This window comes from Phyllobates terribilis, unplaced genomic scaffold (genome assembly GCF_046119375.1).
Source record: "Phyllobates terribilis strain yellow unplaced genomic scaffold, ASM4611937v1 Scaffold_4__5_contigs__length_816908805, whole genome shotgun sequence".
NCBI classification, from domain to species: domain Eukaryota; kingdom Metazoa; phylum Chordata; class Amphibia; order Anura; family Dendrobatidae; genus Phyllobates; species Phyllobates terribilis.
Window position 1 is genome coordinate 112,459,802 of NW_027362764.1, and position 22,262 is coordinate 112,482,063.

The following is a 22,262-nucleotide window of genomic DNA, read 5'->3' on the forward strand; positions in this document are numbered from 1 at the left end:
TCACACTGAAGGCATCAAAACTATGAATTAACACATGTGGAATTATATACGTAAAAAAGTGTGAAACAACTGAAAATATGTCTTATATTCTAGGTTCTTCAAAGTAGCCACCTTTTGCTTTGATGACTGCTTTGCACGCTCTTGGCATTCTCTTGATGAGCTTCAAGAGGTAGTCACCGTTAATGGTTTTCACTTCATAGGTGTGCCCTGTCAGGTTTAATAAGTGGGATTTCTTGCCTTATAAATGGGGTTGGGACCATCAGTTGTGTTGTGCAGAAGTCTGGTGGATACACAGCTGATAGTTCTACTGAATAGACTGTTAGAATTTGTATTATGGCAAGAAAAAAGCAGCTAAGTAAAGAAAAACGAGTGGCCATCATTACTTTAAGAGGCTTCAATGCCCGGTTGGTGAGGTGCAGTAATTAAAGCAAGAGGTTATGCTACAAAATACTAAGTGATGGCATTGTAAACAATGAATTACTCTCTATGTTGTGATCAATAAATAATATATGCAAAAGTTTTGGCAGTCAGTTTTCTTTCATTAAATTACCATACCTATATCCAAAAGCATTTTGGTTAAAATTAAGGTCTTGCATGATGACAACTTCATGCATTTTCAATTCATCACCAGGAAAATGGCATCACAACAACCAGACAGAAGTAATCACACTTTAAAAAAAAATGCAAAACTTCTGGTCGCCACTGTGTGCGTGTGCGTGTATGCATATATTTTTTTTTTTACATTTACGTTGAAAAGTTTTTGTGTGTAAATTTTTTTCCAATAGAGCAAGACAAAACATACTACAATCCTGAGTAGTATTCAACTGCTATAAAACAGGCTCCAGTAATCCTTTATATGCCGGTCTGTGTATCACTGGTAGATGACTAAATCCGGACGACCTATTCCATGGGTGCAATAATCTCCTAACGGTATCGTTACACGGGGATAGAAATGCTAAGGCAACTCACGAGCCGCTATTTGACAGACCAATCAACGGTAAAAAGCCTCCAAATGAAAACTTGCCTCTCAATAAAGCCACAAATTAATAGAGCTGCTAAGTAGACTTAGGCTTGTAATGCACTTTAAAGATTAGTGGAATCAATAGTGCAGACCTGACATGCCCTGGGGAGCCGCAACAAATATTGGTTGTTTGTAGCTATGGAAAAACCAAGGTTAAATTGACTTCTAAATTGAATCAAACAGTAAATCTTGGTGTTACTGGTGATACAGGAGGAGTTTTTTTTTCTACATTTGTCTATGGAGCACAATTGTCAATGTGTTCAAGTTTAGGAGGCCTCAAAAAAAATATAATAAAAAAAAAAACAAGTAAAAAAAAAAAAGGTGAAAACTGTAAAGCTGTAACAATTTAGAAGGTAAAAACATTAGAACAAAGCAAATTGTAAGAAACGACTTTCGATAGCTAAAAAATCCTATTGTCACGGGGATAATTTGACAGAGAGGGGCCAGAAGATGGTGGCGTCTGGTTTCACAAACTCCTGAATTGGTTAGAAGTACTTCACAATCTTATTAAACAGTGCAGGTTTTTTCCTTGCCAACAGTGCTAGGGTTAATCTGTTCAATTGAAGCACCTGGAGCTTTCCTAGCTGGATTATCTCAGCTGTTCAGTGTTGGCCACTCCCCTCTGCTATATATGCTTGTCTCTGGCACATATGAGTTGCCAGTGTTAGTTCTTTCTGCCTGGTGTCCAGTTGGAGGTGTTGTCTGTGGTTGGAGTTGGCGTTTGGAGATTTGTTCAGGAGATTTGTTCAGGAGATTTTTGCTTGGAGTTTTGTTTGAGTGCACATCCCCTTCCTCTCCAATTTGGTTTCTCCTACCTTTAACTTCTGTGTTCCACTCTGTTTGGGGAGTGTATATTGTATGATTGTTATTTTCATTTATCCCTGTCCATCTACCCTTGTTTGTCTGATTAGGATATTCCGATACACTTCAGCTTTCCATCTCCCCTAGGGTTGGAGGGGACAGATAAGGGTTAATTTAGGAGCTTAGTAAGGCACGTGAACCCGGCGTCTCCACCTTCAGGAGTAATCCTGGGGACAGGGATAGACCAGGGCAACCCTAGTTTGAGGGACCTGGTAAGCACCCACAGTTCCAAAATACTGCGTGATACCTATTGATTGAGAAACTGTTAAACCGGTATGAGGACAGGCATGTGATACCCTTTCTTAATGCAGTCTGATCACATGACTTCTCATACTGTATTGTTAATCTCATGCTGAATTACTGGTGCGTGCATGCATGATATTTTTTTTTTTTTTTAATCGTGGAGACTCAAAATGAATCCTGAAGACTATATATAAAGTATAAAGGCAAAATACCATGTTTTGGGTTTTTTCTCGGATGCTCCAAAAAGTAACTGAATTTATTCAGTATGCTGGAATTTTACCATCCATGTGACATCTGCTTTTCCAAAACTTATGGAAGTTTTCCATGCTTATTCTACCAAGCAGTGAAAAATACACAGCACATGGGTGAAACATGGATAGCATCCATGTGCTGTCAACCCGAATGGGCGAGTTTGGTCCATAAATTGGACATATCATATTGGCTACTTCATACAGAACAGAAATATAAAAAGGGCAATAGATTATGTGTTCTTGAGCCGAATGCTCCAGACTGAAGGGAGCTTTAAAATAAAGATTAATAATGATGGTCCTCTTATGTGTCCCAACGCTCTCCTGATGGCAGGGCTGCCTGGCGGTAACTCATCCCTTCTTCCCATTGATATCTGCCTGCTGAGGGGTCTGAAGGAATCACTATCACTTATAAAAGCGAGTGGAGACGGCAGTCCAGGTCCATCCACCTCTTTATTCACAGCAATGAGAGGGACCAATTTACAAGATATGTGCAGGCTACAGAGGCGAGACCCTCATCCTGTGCATACACCGTGAATGTCCGAGATGGGAATATCCCCATACATATTAGACTAAAGTCAGCCGAACCTGCAGATATCGGCTGACAATCTGATGTGTATCGGGGCCTTCTGACTCTCCCCGACAGGTGAAGTTGGAGACGATAAGGGTCGGACAGTTGGAATTTTAATGCCCGACCCTTTTGTTATTCAGAAAAGCTGCTGCTAAATCAGTCAGGCAGCGGCTTTTTCTGCTCTCCCCTAAAAACAGAAAGTTTAACCAATCCACAGGTTTATAGGGGAGAGTATGAATCAATCATTCACCAAAGCCATCTTCAGACAAAACTTAAAGTGAATCTTGCACCACTGTACAAACTGGCATATATAAATAGAACCTGATGAGGCTGGTGTTCTTACTTTAACAATCAATGTCAGAATATCAGTATAATCCTGACACTAGAATCAGCATTTTAGATGCTGGACTCATAAAAAGCTCATTTGAACACCAGGCAGGAAAGCTTCCGAAAACGGACTATACAGCCATACTGACGTGGATTTTCAACGTGAGCACACAGCCTCATCAGGTCTAAGAGAGCTATTTAGTAATGTATGCAGGTTCTATTGTGAAATCTGATGACAAATCCTTTTTAATAACATGTCAGTGGATTACTTGAAGTAAAAAAGTTTTCCAAAATGATGTATGGCATATGCATAGGATTACAATTTATAGAAATTATAGCAACAGCCGAGAAAAGAACCAGCAATGAAAAGGATAAATGTCCATCATACTGCTTACATAGACAGAAAAAAATTATAGAATTTGTGAGCTTGATCTTGCTTTTTGTACATAAGGTCCAGCATGATCTACACAACAAATGCATTTTGATGCATTATATCAGCAGTGTAACAACTAGCTCTGCAATTCAGTTTATTGTTAATTCGTTTTTTTATATATTTTTTTTACTATACCTTTTTACATCTTTGTTTTTTACTTTTATAGACAGACTGCGAATGAGTTTAAAACCATATGAAGCTTATTTGCGGCGAGATCAATGACACTAATATCTGGCGCTGGCATCTCGGGCGCTTTGAAAGATCTTAGGATTTTATCAATATTATGACTTTTCATTAAATATAATGATCTGCATTACTGTTCATTTCCACACTGTTCCAGCTCTGACCACTAAATTCAGAGCAAAAAAAAAAAAAGACATTTTCACCAAGGATGTGTTTGAACAAGAAATAGCTGACTAGCTACAGTTTTCCCTATGACTGATAAAATGTCTATACCCTCAAAGGACACATGTGATCAGTTTCCTTTCCTTACTTTATTACCAGTCTATACAGGACACCAATGGCGTATTTATTGGGGGAACAAAGGTGGCAATTGAACCTGGACAGCACTAAATGCAAGGGACATGAAGGCAAGCTAATTCTAAAATAATGTATATATTGCTATACATTATGGCTCAGTGGTTAGCACTGATGCTTCGCAGCACTGGGGTCCTGGGATCAAATCCCACCAAGGACAACATCTGCAAGGAGTTTGTATATTCTCCAAGTATTTGTGTGGGTTTCCTCCGGTTTCCTCCCACACTCTTAAGACATACTGATAGCGAATCTAAATTGTGAGCCCCAATGGGGACAGTGATGATGTCTGTAAAGCGCTAATTAATGGCGCTATATAAGCAAAGAATAATAAATAATAATAATATACAAAGGGATTCTCATATTGTTTAGAGATCGGATATAATCCCATCCCCCAGGATGGTAATGGTGTTCTGAAATCACAGACGTTAGTGACTTATCACTAGGATATGCCACCAAAACTCCATTCTGCAAAGTTTGACTGCTGTTACCCCACCACATGCTGCAACATTTCTTCTCATCAGCTCTGCTTACTTTTTTTATGGGTGTCATGGTTGGCCATTATAGTCAAGAAAGACACCATTTGGAAGAAGCCGAGCGAAGGAGATGAGATTGAACAACACTTTTCTAGCACTGCTCCCCTTGGTTCTAGCATATTCTATGTCCCTTTTAAAGGGAACTGGCTAGGATACTCATGCTGCCCGAACTACGGACAGCATATTTTAAAAGCCAGGAATGAGGTGAACAATCATCTGGGCAGCTCCCTTCTTCCCGACTCACTCAAAGAAAGAGGGATACCTGTAAATCTAGCTGAGCCAGGTGCGGAGAAGTTGATGGGAACCCATCCAGATGATCGTTCTCCCCAGTCCTGACTGCTTTTGGAAACTCTGGAGCAATTCAAAGTAAGGCAGAGAGGCCCCCAATGATGAGCCTGTCCCTTACTCATGCAGCCCGTGGTGATTCAGCCAGGTTCTCTTTATTTAATGTTCATTTGACTATACAATCCAATATACCGTTTTAAACACTGGCCCTTATGGGCACGGATGTCTCTGCAGTGGCGGACGTCAAACCCTTTCTCTACAAGTATACATTTCGAGATCATCGATGATGTGGACAGAGCTGAAGGCCTCTTGTTATTTAACCTAAAAGGCAGCAATATATATAAGGGTGAAGGATCCTAAAACTATGATCACATCCTGTTTTAATGGCAAGTGAGAAAAGCTAATGGCTCTAATCTTAAGGATGATGGCTTCCCTGACATTTTACTTCCTGACAGCAATAAACACCAGTGGGCCGAGGCGGACCCTGATGAGGTTGTAGCAGAGCCACATGCAACTCCCGCTAACATGGATTCACATCACCGCCTTACACAAAACAGTTCAGTTTTAGGGTCTTGTAACAAACCCTGATGAACAGGGCATCACTCGTAAATCACTCAAGTCACACTGTTAACTGCAAAGGTAAAGGGATTGTGGCATCCAACACGGCAATCGGAAACAAGAATCTGGATGAATGGAGAAGCGTCTGTCGTCTCTAACATCCAGCGGTCCATGATATTCTTTCATTAGGAATCCAATAATTCAGAGAGTCTGAAAATCTTCCATTGAATGCAAGCGGGAGGAAAACTGAGGTATCAAGAATGGGAATCCCATGCAGTATAGGTTTATTAATGGGTGTCACTGGATGACTATTCATACAGCCAGTGACAAGTTGGCCTTTGCCTGGTAAATTGGAGTCTATGGATCCTTTTAACATCCAGTATGCATGGGGAGCATTATAGGTGAGTGCGATAAACGGAAAAAAAAGACATTGTGGGAAACATTTACATTTTATTGGCCTTTCTTTCTGAGAGTTTTGCAGCCTTACAACCAATGTATTTTATGACTCTCCAATAATCTATAACTAATTTAAGGAAAACCTAAAAATTCTGGTGGCTGCAGCACCAGGTGGTGGATACTTGGGGATTTGTTTGGCAAGGTCCTCCAGACCTGATGGTAGCAGATTATTTTATTTCCTAGTCTGTACTAGGCAAAAGGGGCAAAAAGGCAGCCATCCTGACCATGCACAGCCGCCCCGACCACGTACAGCCATTGTTTTATTAGTCAAGAAAAGAGATTTACCGGTGACAACTAAATCAGCAATGTGAAACAAACAAATGGGAAGATCAATGGGAACTTGCACCACATCAATACAATAGGATACTGTGCCATATACCAAAAATATAAGGCATATAGAAAAAAAGAGAAAAATTGGTGTATATACGGCACCAGATATCGAATGATACGGCACCAGATATTGAATGATATTAATACAAAATGTATTTTTCATTAATATCATTCGATATCTGGTGTCATATATATACCAATTTTTTTCTTTTTTCTAACTGCCAAACAAATGCCCTGATCTTAGCTCCCAAAAATCCCAAACTACCAAAGGCTGATTTCGGTGGAACCGGCCAACCATTTGATGTGTAGGTCCTTTTGACTCGCCCCAAAAGATCATGTTGTAGGAGAGAAAGATAGGTCATTTGGAATTTCAACAGATGATCCTATTGTCTTCAAGGGACATTCTGTCTTCAAGCCACTGGCACAGCTTTTCTCCAGCAGCGGCTTTCTTATCTCCCCCTGTTGACAACACATGACCGCATGGGCCGAGAGCGTATGTGTATGGAGGAGTCAGGAGAGATAGTGATCTGTTGAACAGATATTCGGCAGACAGCTAGCACATGTGTATGGTCAGCGTAAGTTTTAAGGTTTGAGTGGAGTTAGAATCTAAACTGGGTCTCCATCTATTAACGCCTTTTTTCTACCAATCCACTGATCTGTTGTTTTTGACCCTCCTGCCATTCACAACCAAGGCAGGAGTGCTCAGAGCTCCAATAGGAAGGAGTGCTCAGAGCTCCAATAGGAAGGAGTGCTCAGAGCTCCAATAGGAAGGAGTGCTCAGAGCTCCAATAGGAAGGAGTGCTCAGAGCTCCAACAGGCAGGAGTGCTCAGAGCTCCAATAGGAAGGAGTGCTCAGAGCTCCAACAGGCAGGAGTGCTCAGAGCTCCAACAGGAAGGAGTGCTCAGAGCTCCAACAGGAAGGAGTGCTCAGAGCTCCAACAGGCAGGAGTGCTCAGAGCTCCAACAGGCAGGAGTGCTCAGAGCTCCAACAGGAAGGAGTGCTCAGAGCTCCAATAGGCAGGAGTGCTCAGAGCTCCAACAGGCAGGAGTGCTCAGAGCTCCAATAGGAAGGAGTGCTCAGAGCTCCAACAGGCAGGAGTGCTCAGAGCTCCAACAGGAAGGAGTGCTCAGAGCTCCAACAGGAAGGAGTGCTCAGAGCTCCAACAGGCAGGAGTGCTCAGAGCTCCAACAGGCAGGAGTGCTCAGAGCTCCAACAGGAAGGAGTGCTCAGAGCTCCAATAGGCAGGAGTGCTCAGAGCTCCAATAGGAAGGAGTGCTCAGAGCTCCAATAGGAAGGAGTGCTCAGAGCTCCAACAGGCAGGAGTGCTCAGAGCTCCAACAGGAAGGAGTGCTCAGAGCTCCACAGGCAGGAGTGCACAGAGCTCCAACAGGCAGGAGTGCTCAGAGCTCCAATAGGCAGGAGTGCTCAGGGCTCCAATAGGCAGGAGTGCTCAGAGCTCCAATAGGCAGGAGTGCTCAGAGCTCCAATAGGCAGGAGTGCTCAGAGCTCCAATAGGCAGGAGAGCTCAGAGCTCCAATAGGCAGGAGTGCTCAGAGCTCCAATAGGCAGGAGTGCTCAGAGCTCCAATAGGCAGGAGTGCTCAGAGCTCCAATAGGCAGGAGTGCTCAGAGCTCCAATAGGCAGGAGTGCTCAGAGCTCCAATAGGCAGGAGTGCTCAGAGCTCCAATAGGCAGGAGTGCTCAGAGCTCCAAAAGGCAGGAGTGCTCAGAGCTCCAATAGGCAGGAGTGCTCAGAACTCCAATAGGCAGGAGTGCTCAGAGCTCCAATAGGCAGGAGTGCTCAGAGCTCCAAAAGGCAGGAGTGCTCAGAGCTCCAATAGGCAGGAGAGCTCAGAGCTCCATTAGGCAGGAGTGCTCAGAGCTCCATTTACCAGATACACTGCCCCAAATTCCTTACATACACATAGCGATAAGTCTGACTACCTGCAGCCACCACTGAAGGGAGCTATGGACCTTACTGCACACTGCTTTGTTATATTGTCCCATTTAGTATACTGTAAGCTATTAAGCGCCCTCTAGTGGTGGCTACTGAAGTTAGTCTTTTGTCGATGTGCCTACTGTGATTTAGAGATCCAAACTGAGATCCAACCTCTATTAAAATAGATTTCAAAATAAAAATGTATTAATGAGACAAGTATACTTTGGGGTATGCTCTTTTTATATCTACATAAATTGGAAATGCTGCCATGCTAAAGCTGCTCCGAAACTCGTTCTCTGCGTTTCGTCATAGACTTAGGACTGACAGTCCACAAACCACGGAGATTCGTCGTTTTCTTTTTCAAAACCCATGATAAAAAGCTTTGTCAGCAAAAAAGGCAAACTCTGAAATAAACTATTGACAGAGGTCTTCATGCAATCCCACAAGCTCCACTCCAATACTACCAAGAGTTTTGTCAAAAGTCAATTGCCTCCTCCATTGATTTACACAGTGGAGCCCCGGGGTGTTCAGCAGATTAAAGTAAAACTAAACCCGATATCTACAATTCACTGCGCAAATTACCCGTTACCAGAAATGTGCCAATTACAGTTCGCAAAATAAAAATTTGCAGGTTTCACGAAGATCAAACCAATATGATGTAATGAAAAAAATCATAAAGAGAATGTCCAATAACCACTGGAAACCACCATTATAGTGTTTATATAAATATTAAAAGTATTACAATTATATATAAAGTGAAATGTATGGAAGATGTCAAGTTTACAGTCATGGCCAAAAGTTTTGAGAATGACACCAAAATTATATTTTCACATGATCTGCTGGCCTCTGGTTTTTATTAGTGTTTGTCTGATGTTTATATCACATACAGAAATATAATTGCAATCATATTATGAGTACCAATAGGTTATATTGACAGTTAGAATGAGTTAATGCAGCAAGTCAATATTTGCAGTGTTGCCCCTTCTTCTTCAAGACCTCTGTAATTCTCCCTGGCATGCTCTCAATCAACTTTTGGACCAAATCCTGACTGAGAGCAGTCCATTCTTGCATAATCAATGCTTGCATTTTTCCAGAATTTGTTGGTTTTTGTTTGTCCACCCGTCTCTTGATGATTGACCACAAGTTCTCAATGGGATTAAGATCTGGGGAGTTTCCAGGCCATGGACCCAAAATCTCTATGTTTTGTTCCATGAGCCATTTAGTTATCACCTTTGCTTTATGGCAAGGTGCTCCATCATGCTGGAAAAGGCATTGTTGGGCGCCAAACTGCTCTTGGACGGTTGGGAGAAGTTGCTCTTGGAGGACATTCTGGTACCATTCTTTATTCATGGCTGTGTTTTTAGGCAAGACTGTGAGTGAGCCGATTCCCTTGGCTGAGAAGCAACCCCACACATGAATGGTTTCAGGATGCTTTACAGTTGGCATGAGACAAGACTGGTGGTAGCGCTCACCTCTTCTTCTCCGAATAAGCGGTTTTCCAGATGTCCCAAACAAAAAGGGGATTCATCAGAGAAAATGACTTTGCCCCAGTCCTCAGCAGTCCACTCCCTGTACCTTTTGCAGAATATCAGTCGGTCCCTGATGTTTTTTCTGGAGAGAAGTGGCTTCTTTGCTGCCCTCCTTGAAACCAGCCCTTGCTCAAAGAGTCTCCGCCTCACAGTGCGTGCAGAAGCACTCACACCAGCCTGCTGCTATTCCTGAGCAAGCTCGGCACTGCTGGTAGTCCGATCCCGCAGCTGAAACAGTTTTAAGATACGGTCCTGGCGCTTGCTGGTCTTTCTTGGGCGCCCTGGAGCCTTTTAGACAACAATGGAAGCTCTCTCCTTGAAGTTCTTGATGATGCGATAGATTGCTGATTGAGGTGCAATCTTTGTAGCTGCGATACTCTTCCCTGTTAGGCCATTTTTGTGCAGTGCAATGATGGCTGCACGTGTTTCTTTAGAGATAACCATGGTTAACTGAAGAGAAACAATGACACCAAGAACCAGCCTCCTTTTAAAGTGTCCAGTGATGTCATTCTTACTTAATCATGACTGATTGATCGCCAGCCCTGTCCTCATCAACACCCACACCTGTGTTAATGGATCAATCACTAAAACGATGTTAGCTGCTCCTTTTAAGGCAGGACTGCAATGATGTTGAAATGTGTTTTGGGGGTTAAAGTTCATTTTCTGGGCAAATATTGACTTTGCAAGTACAGTAATTGCTGTTAAGCTGATCACTCTTTGACATTCAGGAGTATATGCAAATTGCCATTACAAAAAATGAAGCAGTAAACTTTGGAAAAATTACTATTTGTCTCATTCTCAATACTTTTGGCCATGACTGTAGACACTAGATAGAAACGTCAAAAGCTTTCTTATAATGCTGCCATCAGCATATTTATAACTATATTGGTGGTTTACAATGCTCAGGGGATCAGACAGATTCCTTTAAAATTATGTTGTTTTTTTTTTCTTTTTTTTTAATTTTTACATTTATTTTTTAGCACATGGACATTAGCAGCAACAGTCTGCCTCAGTCTCAATTTATCTATAATAGAAACTTTCTGATTGGGCAAAGGTCGTTGTGAAAACTATGGGAAAAAGTGAGCGGTGACATCTCTACTGTGAATGGTGTATGCACAGGAGTTACCCTTCAATGTAAATCTGTCTGTGCTGATAATGAGACTACTGAAAAGTCATCTGTACACAACAGGAATGTGTGAGTCTAATAAAAGAACTAGAGGCCAATTTAATGATTGCAAGATTTCTTTTTTTTTTTTTTAACATAAGTAGCGATATGGAAAAACTAAAAAAAAATCTATATATATTTCACATAAAACCTGATTTAAAGGGATTTTCTGATTACACAAATCCCAGCTGAACCAAATATGCAATCCTTTATTACAAGTAACACTTTTAGATATAGGCCACCCAGGAAGGTAGGACACATTTTTGCATCTGTATGCCATTGTATGAGCCCTTTTATTGCTGTACTCTCACTAAGTACCAATTTGGACCATGAATAAATTAGCATTTATAAGGGTGGTCCAAAAGTTTAATAAACTTAAGAACAGGCAGGAAATGTTAGAACACGACAAAGCACCCACTCACACCTGTCTAATCCAGTACCCATGCTACGGTGGTCCCTCATGGCCTTGTATACTTGCAGCTCCTCAGCAGTCATATAGTACATGTGAGAATCCATTGAGGTCGGAGTCCATATGACACATCATCCCTGACAGAGACCAATGAAGAACCCGCAGGTTCTTTCATCTCAGATAATCCCCTTTCATACTTAGGATTAGAATTTTCTGCCATAAATTAATGACCCAATATATTGTGACTGTGCATAACACCTCGCAGACAGCCATTTACCATATACAGCCGAGGTCCCAGGCTTTCTCCATGTGGACACAAGCCCGGTGCTCAGCGGTGACGAGGTCCCGGGCTTTCTCCATGCGGACACAAGCCCGGTGCTTAGCGGTGATGAGGTCCCAGGCTTTCTCCATGTGGACACAAGCCCAGTGCTCAGCGGTGACGAGGTCCCGGGCTTTCTCCATGCGGACACAAGCCCGGTGCTCAGCGGTGACGAGGTCCCGGGCTTTCTCCATGCGGACACAAGCCCGGTGCTCAGCGGTGATGAGGTCCCAGGCTTTCTCCATGCGGACACAAGCCCAGTGCTCAGCGGTGACGAGGTCCCGGACTTTCTCCATGCGGACACAAGCCCAGTGCTCAGTGGTGACGAGGTATCAGGCTTTCTCCATGCGCACACAATCTCGGTGCTCAGCGGTGAGGAGGTCTCAGGCTTTCTCCATGTGGACACAAGCCTGGTGCTCAGCGGTGACGAGGTCCCAGGCTTTCTCCATGCGGACACAACCCCAATGCTCAGTGGTGACGAGGTCCCAGGCTTTCTCCATGCTGACACAAGCCCTGGTGCTCAGTGGTGATCAACATTATAAAGGAGGTTGCACTTGATCAGTGCTGGAGTCAGACTTAATAGCAACACTGAAGGAGTTTGTATTTCCTTCCTTATGTTTGAGTTACCTCCAAAATGACCTGATTTTCTATGAACCTGGCCTTAGTCTATGCATGTATTCAGTATATTGACGGTCCTTTCCTAAACCAACAAGATAATTTAAAGGGAACCTGTCACATTCAGAAGAGCCATTTTCCTGCAGACATAGAGGTAATCTACAGGTAAATAGCATTTAAATCCTGTGTAGCTAGTGTACTGGAGCAGCAGGTACATGAACAAAACTAAGTTATATTCTTCCTGCAGCCGCTGGTTTCCAGTCATCGCAGCGGTGCAGGGAGCAATTATTGCCTGACTATACAGTGAGGGCGCTATAATCACTCCCCAGTACTATGACAGCTCGCTCTACACACACACATACTGTATAAGAGTGACCAGTTCACACGCTTATGACACAGTACACACTTATTAGGAGCAACGCACAGGTAGTATTCTCAGTACTTGCCTGACTTTGGGTACCATCATGCGGTGCTGTACCATAAGTGTATGGCAGATGGAGGCCATAAGAGTGAAGACCTCCTCGCTGGCAGAATCTCTCCACACCATGTTGAGCAAGGTGTTTGTTTGCTGCTTAGTATCCAGTTTCTTTAGGCACTCTTCTGTGATATACTGGATGGACATCTTGCCATCACCCTATGAATAAAACCATATCACATGATATTTTCATTTTTTTATTACATTATCATAGCAGCAAATTAGAAACCACACCAACACACAACCCACAATACAATGAAAAATATTCACACCGGTGAACTTTTCCATATAGTTCCACATTACACTCTCAAACTTAAATGTATTTTTTGGGGATTTTATGTGCTATTACTACACTAACTACCAAGTATTTGTGACGTGTAAAGGAAATGATGCATGGTTTTCTAAAATATTCAACAAATATAAATCTGGATATTGTGCTGGACTTTTGTATTGAGCCCCCTGAATCAATACTTTGTTGGACCACCTTTTTGCTACAATTACTGCTGTAAAGTCTTTTGGGGTCTATCTCTACCAAATTTGCACATCTAGAGGCTGCAATTTTTGCCCATTCTTTTTGGAAAAATAGCTCTATAGTGAGATTGGATGGTGGCACCTTAACAGCAATTTTCACATCTTTCCACAGATTCTCAATGGGATTTAGGTCTGGACTGTGACTGGGCCATTCACACATATGAATATGCTTTGATCTGAACCATCAATTGTAGCTCTGGCAGTAAGTTTAGGGTCGTTGTCCTGCTGGAAGGTGAACCTACAACCCAATCTCAACTCTTTTGCAGCCTCTAACAGATTCTCCTCCAAGATGTCCCTGTCTTTAGCTGCATTTATTTTCCCATCAACGCTGACCAATTTCCCTGTCCCTGCGGAAGAAAAGCCATGCCACAGCATGATGCTGCCACCACCATGTTTGATGGTGACGATGCTGTTTTCAGGGTAATGTGCAGTGTTAGTTTTTCTCCACACACAGCGTTTTGCAAATAGCCCAAAAAGTTCTACTTTGGTCTCATCTGACCAGAGCACCTTCTTCCACATGCTTCTTCCAAAAAATCATTCCAAAAAGTCGACCACTAGGTGTCGCCCTTAAATCTAAGTTGATGTCCACTGCTTGTTGCAAACATAATCCATCCTTATCAGCAGAAATGACAACACAGATTACAGGAGGTGTGGACGGGTCTTTGTGTTTCTGTTCCTGCTCTCCTGTCTTTAAAACTGCATACAGGCATAAAGAGAGGCAGTTCAGAGCAGGCAAGCTATTGAAAACTGGCAAGAAGCAATGAATGCTGGAGAGTGAGGTAAAGGAAGTTCCAAAACCTATAGTGCAGACAAAATGATGAAGAAGAACAGCCAACCCCACCTGTTGTCTATTATAGCAGCAGCGCAGAGAGAACCGGGATATATATACGGTCTCCTGGATCCAACTGGCACCTTAGTCACTGAAACGCGAGATATCTTGAAGGTGTTTAGGGACTTCTATGGTGATTTATATCATTCTAAGTTAAGTAATACGGGAGATGACATAGAACAATTCTTGAGGGGAACCCAGATATCTAGACTTAGTGAGGAGGCTAGGGATAGCTTGGAGGGCCCCCTGACGGCGGAGGAGATGCAGGAAGCTCTGGCTTCAATGGCAAATAATAAAGCCCCAGGAGCGGATGGCCTACCAACAGAATTTTATAAACATTTTAGAGATATACTATTGCCAAAATTGAAGGATGTGTTTCTGGAGGCCTTGGAGGTGGGAGAATTACCGGAGTCAATGCGGGAGGCTACGGTGGTGGTTTTGCCCAAGGCGGATAAGGACCGGACACAGCCAGATTCATATAGACCCATATCTCTATTACCGGCTGATATTAAAATCTTAGCTAAACTATTGTCTAACCGACTAAGCCGTGTAGTTTCTAGTATTATACACTCAGATCAGTCAGGTTTTATGCCGGATAGATCAACGGCCATTAACTTGAGGCGATTATTTTTTAACATGCAGTTGGCCGCTGACCATGCTGGGCATAGAGTTGTGGTCTCACTGGACACACGGAAAGTCTTTGATAGTCTGGAGTGGAGCTATCTCTGGCGAGTTCTCCAATTGATGGGATTTGGTCCGGTTTTCATGGCCTGGGTAAAGTTATTGTATACGCGCCCTGTAGATATAATAAGAGTAAATGGGGAGCGGTCAGATAAATTTGATATGACAAGAGGAACCAGACAGGGCTGCCCCCTCTCCCCGTTGTTATTTGCCCTGGCCATAGAGCCGCTGGCTTCTGTAATGAGACAGTGAGACGTGGTAAAGGGATTTCGGTATGGAATGGTTGAGGAGAAGATAGCGTTGTACGCAGATGATATTTTATTATTTTTACAGGACCCTCAAGCGTCATTACATGGTGCAATAGCGGTCATCAATAGCTTTGGCCTGTTATCTGGGTTACAAATTAATTGGGATAAATCTCATATTATGGAAATAGATACCCTGGATGGCTTAGATGTTGAACAGGTGGAGCGTACACAACTTAAATTAGTACGAGAGTTTAAATATCTTGGAATTACAATAACGTTACCAGTAAAGGAGTACCTTCAGTTGAATGTATACCCGATAATTGGGAAATGAAAAGATAAAGCATCTACGTGGAGCAAAATGCGCCTCTCGGTGGTGGGACGCACCAATCTTCTTAAAATGGTGCTGATGCCCAAATTGCTATATGTTTTACATAACTCCCCTGTGTGGATCCCTCGGTCGGTGTTCCAGCGTATTAATTCAATATTTAGGGATCTGGTTTGGGGTGGAGAACAACCCAGGATTAAGCTGGAGACTCTCCAGAGGCCGAAAGAAGAGGGGGGTCTCGCCTTACCAAACCCGTGGATATACTTTTTGGCAGCACAGTCCCAGCATATTAGAGGGTGGGCACTGAAGGCGGCGAAGGGGACTATCCAGGCGGTTTTGGAAGCTCATCTTAAAAAGGGTCCATTGGTGGTGGGCCTAGAATCGGGACTTTTTGGGAAGAAAGGCAGGTCATACCCGACATGTGGCTTAGTCCATAAACTGTGGATGAGGGTGAAGAGGATTAGAGGTATAGTGGGAATGTCTATGTATACTCCTATTTGGGATAACGAAAATTTAGGTGAATTTTATAAGATAGGAGAGCTGAGGGGATGGGTGGTAAGGGGTATACAGTACATTTACCAACTGATGGATAACCAAAACATCAAAACCTTAGAGATGCTAAAAGAGGAATTTAATTTATTAGACATACACAGGTTAGGCATGCATTTATTAAGCAAAGGAAAATCAAGAACCTGTTTGTTCAAAAGGATATTGTTATTGATTATATTTGTATGGGGGGATGTACAGCAGGCGTCATATCTAAGGTGTATGCTGATCTGCTTCACACCTTTCTATTGAAATATCCTGTTTTGGCGAGGGAGAGGTGGGAAGCAGACGTTGGTACCATTGAAGATGACAGGTGGGAATCCATTTTGGAATACATTCCTAAGTTGTCTCTAAATGAACCTGCCAGAATGTCCCAGTTACTTCTTGTACATAGAGCATACAGATCACCCGATTTTTTGTTCAGGATAGGGGTACGGGAGAATTCGGATTGCCCGAGATGTGGGTCAGAAAATGCTGATATATTACATGTTATGTGGAGTTGCCCAAAGCTTGCAAACTATTGGTCTGAAGTAGCTGGCCTAATTGAAGGACGATATCACTGTATAATTCCTAGGGATCCGGTAGTTTGCTTGCTGGGATATGTGGAAGAACTTGTGGGGAATGATATCACAAAACTGGCAATTGCCAGACTTTTATATGCAGCTAGGAAAGTAATAGCAAGGTATTGGGTGCGACCGGAGCCTCCCTCTAGACAGGAGTATATAAGGCAGGTGGATTATGTGGTACGAATGGAGGAAAAAATGTATTTAAAAAGGAAAAATGCCAAACTCCGTTACAACTTCTGGGCACCATGGAAGGTGTGTTAATGATGATGCTTTTGGAGGAAAGAATCCGATGACTACATTACATTATAAAACACATTGTAATGATTATAAGACGTTGAAACATATGTTATATAACGATAAAGGTTTAATGTCGTCTGTAAAAGGGGAGGGGGGGGTTCTTTTTGATAATAAGAAAATGTGAAATTATTGTACTGAAGATGTATTTTATTATCCTATCTTTAAATGAATAAAAATGTATCTGATTTAAAAAAAAAAAGGAAGAGGAGCCAACCATTGAGAAAGAGTTGATGGTATGTTACAATTCAAGTAGTCCAAATGGCTGTGGCTCTGCTAGATTGCTGCAGCTATGTCACAGCTGTGTCAGGTGTTATAGACAGTCGCTCTGGATCTGGCTGTAGAAGGTCTCTGCGCTTGGCATTGCACACGCCTTCTTAATCCTTCTTCCTTTGGGACCCAGCGGCGACCTTCCTCCTGCTGTTAATTGACACACCCTTACATGGAAGTTAAAAACCCTTAGTTTGCTCCAGGAAATCGCCAGTGATACTTCTATGTTCTTTTGTACAGGTTTGGAGCATGTTGGCTGGCTTCTTCTCTTGTGCCCTTGGAGGACAGTTGGCGTTACTCCTCTGGTGTCGACTCAAGCTAAGTTAATCCCCTTTGTTTGTCTACCTTGTTGTTTTTAGTTTGCAGTGGGGCCTGACCAGTGCTCACCCCTCCCCCTCCCTAACTAGGGCCAAGCTCTAGGGATATACAGGGTTTAGGGTCCTACTCGATGATAGGTGTGGAATCTATATAGGGATGGTAGGATAGGAAGGGTGTTAGATCTGCCTAGGGGTCTCCATTCCCCTTTTTCCTAGTTTTTGGGCTTCCTCCCCCTCTTCCCTTCGTGTTGACTTAGTCTTTCCCACGCCTTGCGTGACAGGCTAATGTAGTATGGAGTGAAGGAGAAAAACGTAGGTAACTCTCAATTTGTAGGATACCCTATAACATAATCTTTCACTGGGTATATAGGGTTCAATCACTTACAACTGTGGTGATCATTTTGCTGATATCGTCATCCTCATCCTCAGAGTCACTGGCAAGCTCCTGATGATTTGCAATAGTGGAAACTGGTAACTGAGAGAGAAATGATTGCAATACTCTCAGGTATACGAGCATCCCCTCTTCTGATAGGGTGCCTGAAATGAAAAACCAATGTGTTATACTGTGTCATCTTGTATTTCTGTATGTACAGTTATAATACATGAAGATTACATAAGGATACACATTAGATGAGCCGCCATGCTGCACTAATGATTAGCGTTGATTTGCAGCACTGGAATCTTAGGTTTAAATCCAATCAAATACAACCTCCCCATGGAGTTTGTATGTTCTCTGCGTGTTTGTGTGGGTTTCCTTCATGTATTCCATTTTTTTCCCACACTCCAAAAGATGTACTGTACTGATAGGGAGCTGAGATGGTGAGCACCATTGAGGACAGAAATGACAATGTCTATAAAGCGCTGCAGAATACGTTACTACTATAAAAGCAAGCAAAAGAAAATAGTTGTTTGGTCCGTTCATAATCTGTAGATTTAGAAGCTTTTTAAGGTGTTTCAGGTAATTTGTTTGCAAAATCCACAATGTAATTCTGCAACAATGGACAGTACAATGTCAGACCGTGCTTCAAGTGTAACAGAAAATGTCTGCAAGACAACAAAATGATATCTGAAGTGATATATCCATGACAAACACATGCAGATTTCCTTGCAAAAAAAGCAAGGTTTGTTAAGAAAAACTAAATAAATAAAAAAAATCCACTATACTTCCTCCCCTGCTGGTCCCTCCCACGTGACAGCTTCCCCCTGCTGGTCCATACCACGTGACCGCTTCCCCCAGCTGGTCCATACCACGTGACCGCTTCCCCCAGCTGGTCCATACCACGTGACCGCTTCCCCCAGCTGGTCCATACCACGTGACCGCTTCCCCCAGCTGGTCCATACCACGTGACCGCTTCCCCCAGCTGGTCCATACCACGTGACCGCTTCCCCCAGCTGGTCCATACCACGTGACCGCTTCCCCCAGCTGGTCCATACCACGTGACCGCTTCCCCCAGCTGGTCCATACCACGTGACCGCTTCCCCCAGCTGGTCCATACCACGTGACCGCTTCCCCCAGCTGGTCCATACCACGTGACCGCTTCCCCCAGCTGGTCCATACCACGTGACCGCTTCCCCCAGCTGGTCCATACCACGTGACCGCTTCCCCCAGCTGGTCCATACCACGTGACCGCTTCCCCCAGCTGGTCCATACCACGTGACCGCTTCCCCCAGCTGGTCCATACCACGTGACCGCTTCCCCCAGCTGGTCCATACCACGTGACCGCTTCCCCCAGCTGGTCCATACCACGTGACCGCTTCCCCCAGCTGGTCCATACCACGTGACCGCTTCCCCCAGCTGGTCCATACCACGTGACCGCTTCCCCCAGCTGGTCCATACCACGTGACCGCTTCCCCCAGCTGGTCCATACCACGTGACCGCTTCCCCCAGCTGGTCCATACCACGTGACCGCTTCCCCCAGCTGGTCCATACCACGTGACCGCTTCCCCCAGCTGGTCCATACCACGTGACCGCTTCCCCCAGCTGGTCCATACCACGTGACCGCTTCCCCCAGCTGGTCCATACCACGTGACCGCTTCCCCCAGCTGGTCCATACCACGTGACCGCTTCCCCCAGCTGGTCCATACCACGTGACCGCTTCCCCCAGCTGGTCCATACCACGTGACCGCTTCCCCCAGCTGGTCCATACCACGTGACCGCTTCCCCCAGCTGGTCCATACCACGTGACCGCTTCCCCCAGCTGGTCCATACCACGTGACCGCTTCCCCCAGCTGGTCCATACCACGTGACCGCTTCCCCCAGCTGGTCCATACCACGTGACCGCTTCCCCCAGCTGGTCCATACCACGTGACCGCTTCCCCCAGCTGGTCCATACCACGTGACAGCTTCCCCCAGCTGGTCCATACCACGTGACAGCTTCCCCCAGCTGGTCCATACCACGTGACAGCTTCCCCCAGCTGGTCCATACCACGTGACAGCTTCCCCCAGCTGGTCCATACCACGTGACAGCTTCCCCCAGCTGGTCCATACCACGTGACAGCTTCCCCCAGCTGGTCCATACCACGTGACAGCTTCCCCCAGCTGGTCCATACCACGTGACAGCTTCCCCCAGCTGGTCCATACCACGTGACAGCTTCCCCCAGCTGGTCCATACCACGTGACAGCTTCCCCCAGCTGGTCCCTCCCACGTGACAGCTTCCCCCAGCTGGTCCCTCCCACGTGACAGCTTCCCCCAGCTGGTCCCTCCCACGTGACAGCTTCCCCCAGCTGGTCCCTCCCACGTGACAGCTTCCCCCAGCTGGTCCCTCCCACGTGACAGCTTCCCCCAGCTGGTCCCTCCCACGTGACAGCTTCCCCCAGCTGGTCCCTCCCACGTGACAGCTTCCCCCAGCTGGTCCCTCCCACGTGACAGCTTCCCCCAGCTGGTCCCTCCCACGTGACAGCTTCCCCCAGCTGGTCCCTCCCACGTGACAGCTTCCCCCAGCTGGTCCCTCCCACGTGACAGCTTCCCCCAGCTGGTCCCTCCCACGTGACAGCTTCCCCCAGCTGGTCCCTCCCACGTGACAGCTTCCCCCAGCTGGTCCCTCCAATGTGACCGCTTCCCCCTGCTGGTCCCTCCCACGTGACCGCTTCCCCCTGCTGGTCCCTCCCACGTGACCGCTTCCCCCTGCTGGTCCATACCACGTGACCGCTTTCCCCTGCTGGTCCCTACCTACGTGACCGCTTCCCCCTGCTGGTCCCTCCCACGTGACCGCTTCCCCCTGCTGGTCCCTCCCACGTGACCGCTTCCCCCTGCTCGTCCCTCCCACGTGACCGCTTCCCCCTGCTGGTCCCTCCCACGTGACTGCAAAAATAGTGATTTGATAAAAAAAAAAATCAATAGAGTTCATAATTTATCTTTTATGATTTGTGGATTTTGCTAAAAATCTAATGCAAAAAAGCCCTGCAAATATTTGGGTTTGTTGTGAATTTGAACTCCCACTATTAATCCAATAGAAGAACATATCTTCAGCGTATGGATGAGATTTTTTGCTGTGAAAACGCTGCGATGTAATACCCAAAATCTGCATCTCAATATAGAGGAAAATATAAATCTGATTTATTCCTTACTCAGGTATGTTTCCCCAACAGTAAGCACAAAATAGAAAAGCCAAGGGGTCTGGTCACATCTCAGGGGGCGACGAGCCTGTTCCTCTAGTAATGAGCTCAGGAACAGTTCATAGGGGAAAGCGGTGTGTGGGTCCGCCAGTGCTGGAATGATGAAGTGGAAGATCTGATCGGTGTAAGGTGCGGCCAGAAATTCTCTGGTGAAGGCAGAGAAAACCTGTTGCCTGAAACAAAAAGAATTGTGTTTAGGGAGAAAGTATAGAGTTGGACAGACAGAAATAAAAAGAGAAATCAAGCTTTAAAGCTACGTGCAAATATGAATGAACGTGCATTGAGTGTGTGGGATCCGCCCCCAATGCACTTGCAGGCTAATTTGCATGTGGTTTGAAAGCTTGATTTCTCAGTACAGGCAATGCAACATGAAGTGACCGTGGATTATAACGACCCCTAGCTATCTGACCGTCTGATAATGATACGCTGATCAAAATCCCAAATTTTAATCACCGCATCATAACTACATGCTTCGGAAATAGTTGACCGTGTCCAGGGACGGCGCTGGCAAAACTGCAAATTAAATTAAGCATAATAATTCTTTTGATGAAATTCGCATTGCCAAAAAGCTGCCGGAGCGCGGCCTTAGATACACAGAACGTATGTCTCTTAATCTTCTACCCTAAAGTAATCAGTGTAAATTGTGCAGCTTTTCAGGCGATGTAAAACACAGGGATTACTCATCATTTAGGACTCTCAAGATTAACGTTAAAGGAGGTTCGAGCTCAAGAAAATGCAAATACACAGCATGGCAGCGGCCAGAATGACTTTCTAAGTCTATGCAAAGGAGGATAAATCATAGGACTGGAACGTCTGAAAACAAGCCCCGTTCTCAAGGTCAAATCATAAAATCAATTGCTCATTTACTAATACTTTCTCATCTGCAGACTACCAAGCAGAATGAATGCACACACGTGGGATCTCTGCAAAGGGCGTTATACTCGTCTGTAAATCCAAGTGTCCTGAAGGGTACAAGCTCCACAGAGCAGGACGGTGCAGGGCCACATGTCACCTCTGCAGCTGCCACTACAGGCAGGATGGACTATTATAAGATGAACCCCATCTTCTGCTTTCACACCATTCCGCAGCATCCCGACTTCCTTCTTCCTGTGTTGGGGGCACTCCGACTTGATTGACAGTTAGATCTGCAGCATAGTCATGTTGCTCTGATGCAGTTATATGGGG

General features: G+C 44.6%; 1 protein-coding gene across 1 annotated transcript in view; it reads right to left on the reverse strand.

Annotated features, from left to right (window-relative positions):
- Window positions 1-22,262, reverse strand: part of UBE3C (ubiquitin protein ligase E3C) — a 150,022-nt gene that overhangs the window by 95,558 nt on the left and 32,202 nt on the right. Inside the window, exons 9-11 of the mRNA XM_073677688.1 lie at window positions 21,030-21,250; window positions 17,847-17,998; window positions 12,826-13,013 (exon numbers count right to left, since the gene is read on the reverse strand). Coding sequence (XP_073533789.1) covers window positions 12,826-13,013; window positions 17,847-17,998; window positions 21,030-21,250 — 561 coding nt within the window. The remainder of the gene's footprint in view (window positions 1-12,825; window positions 13,014-17,846; window positions 17,999-21,029; window positions 21,251-22,262) is intronic.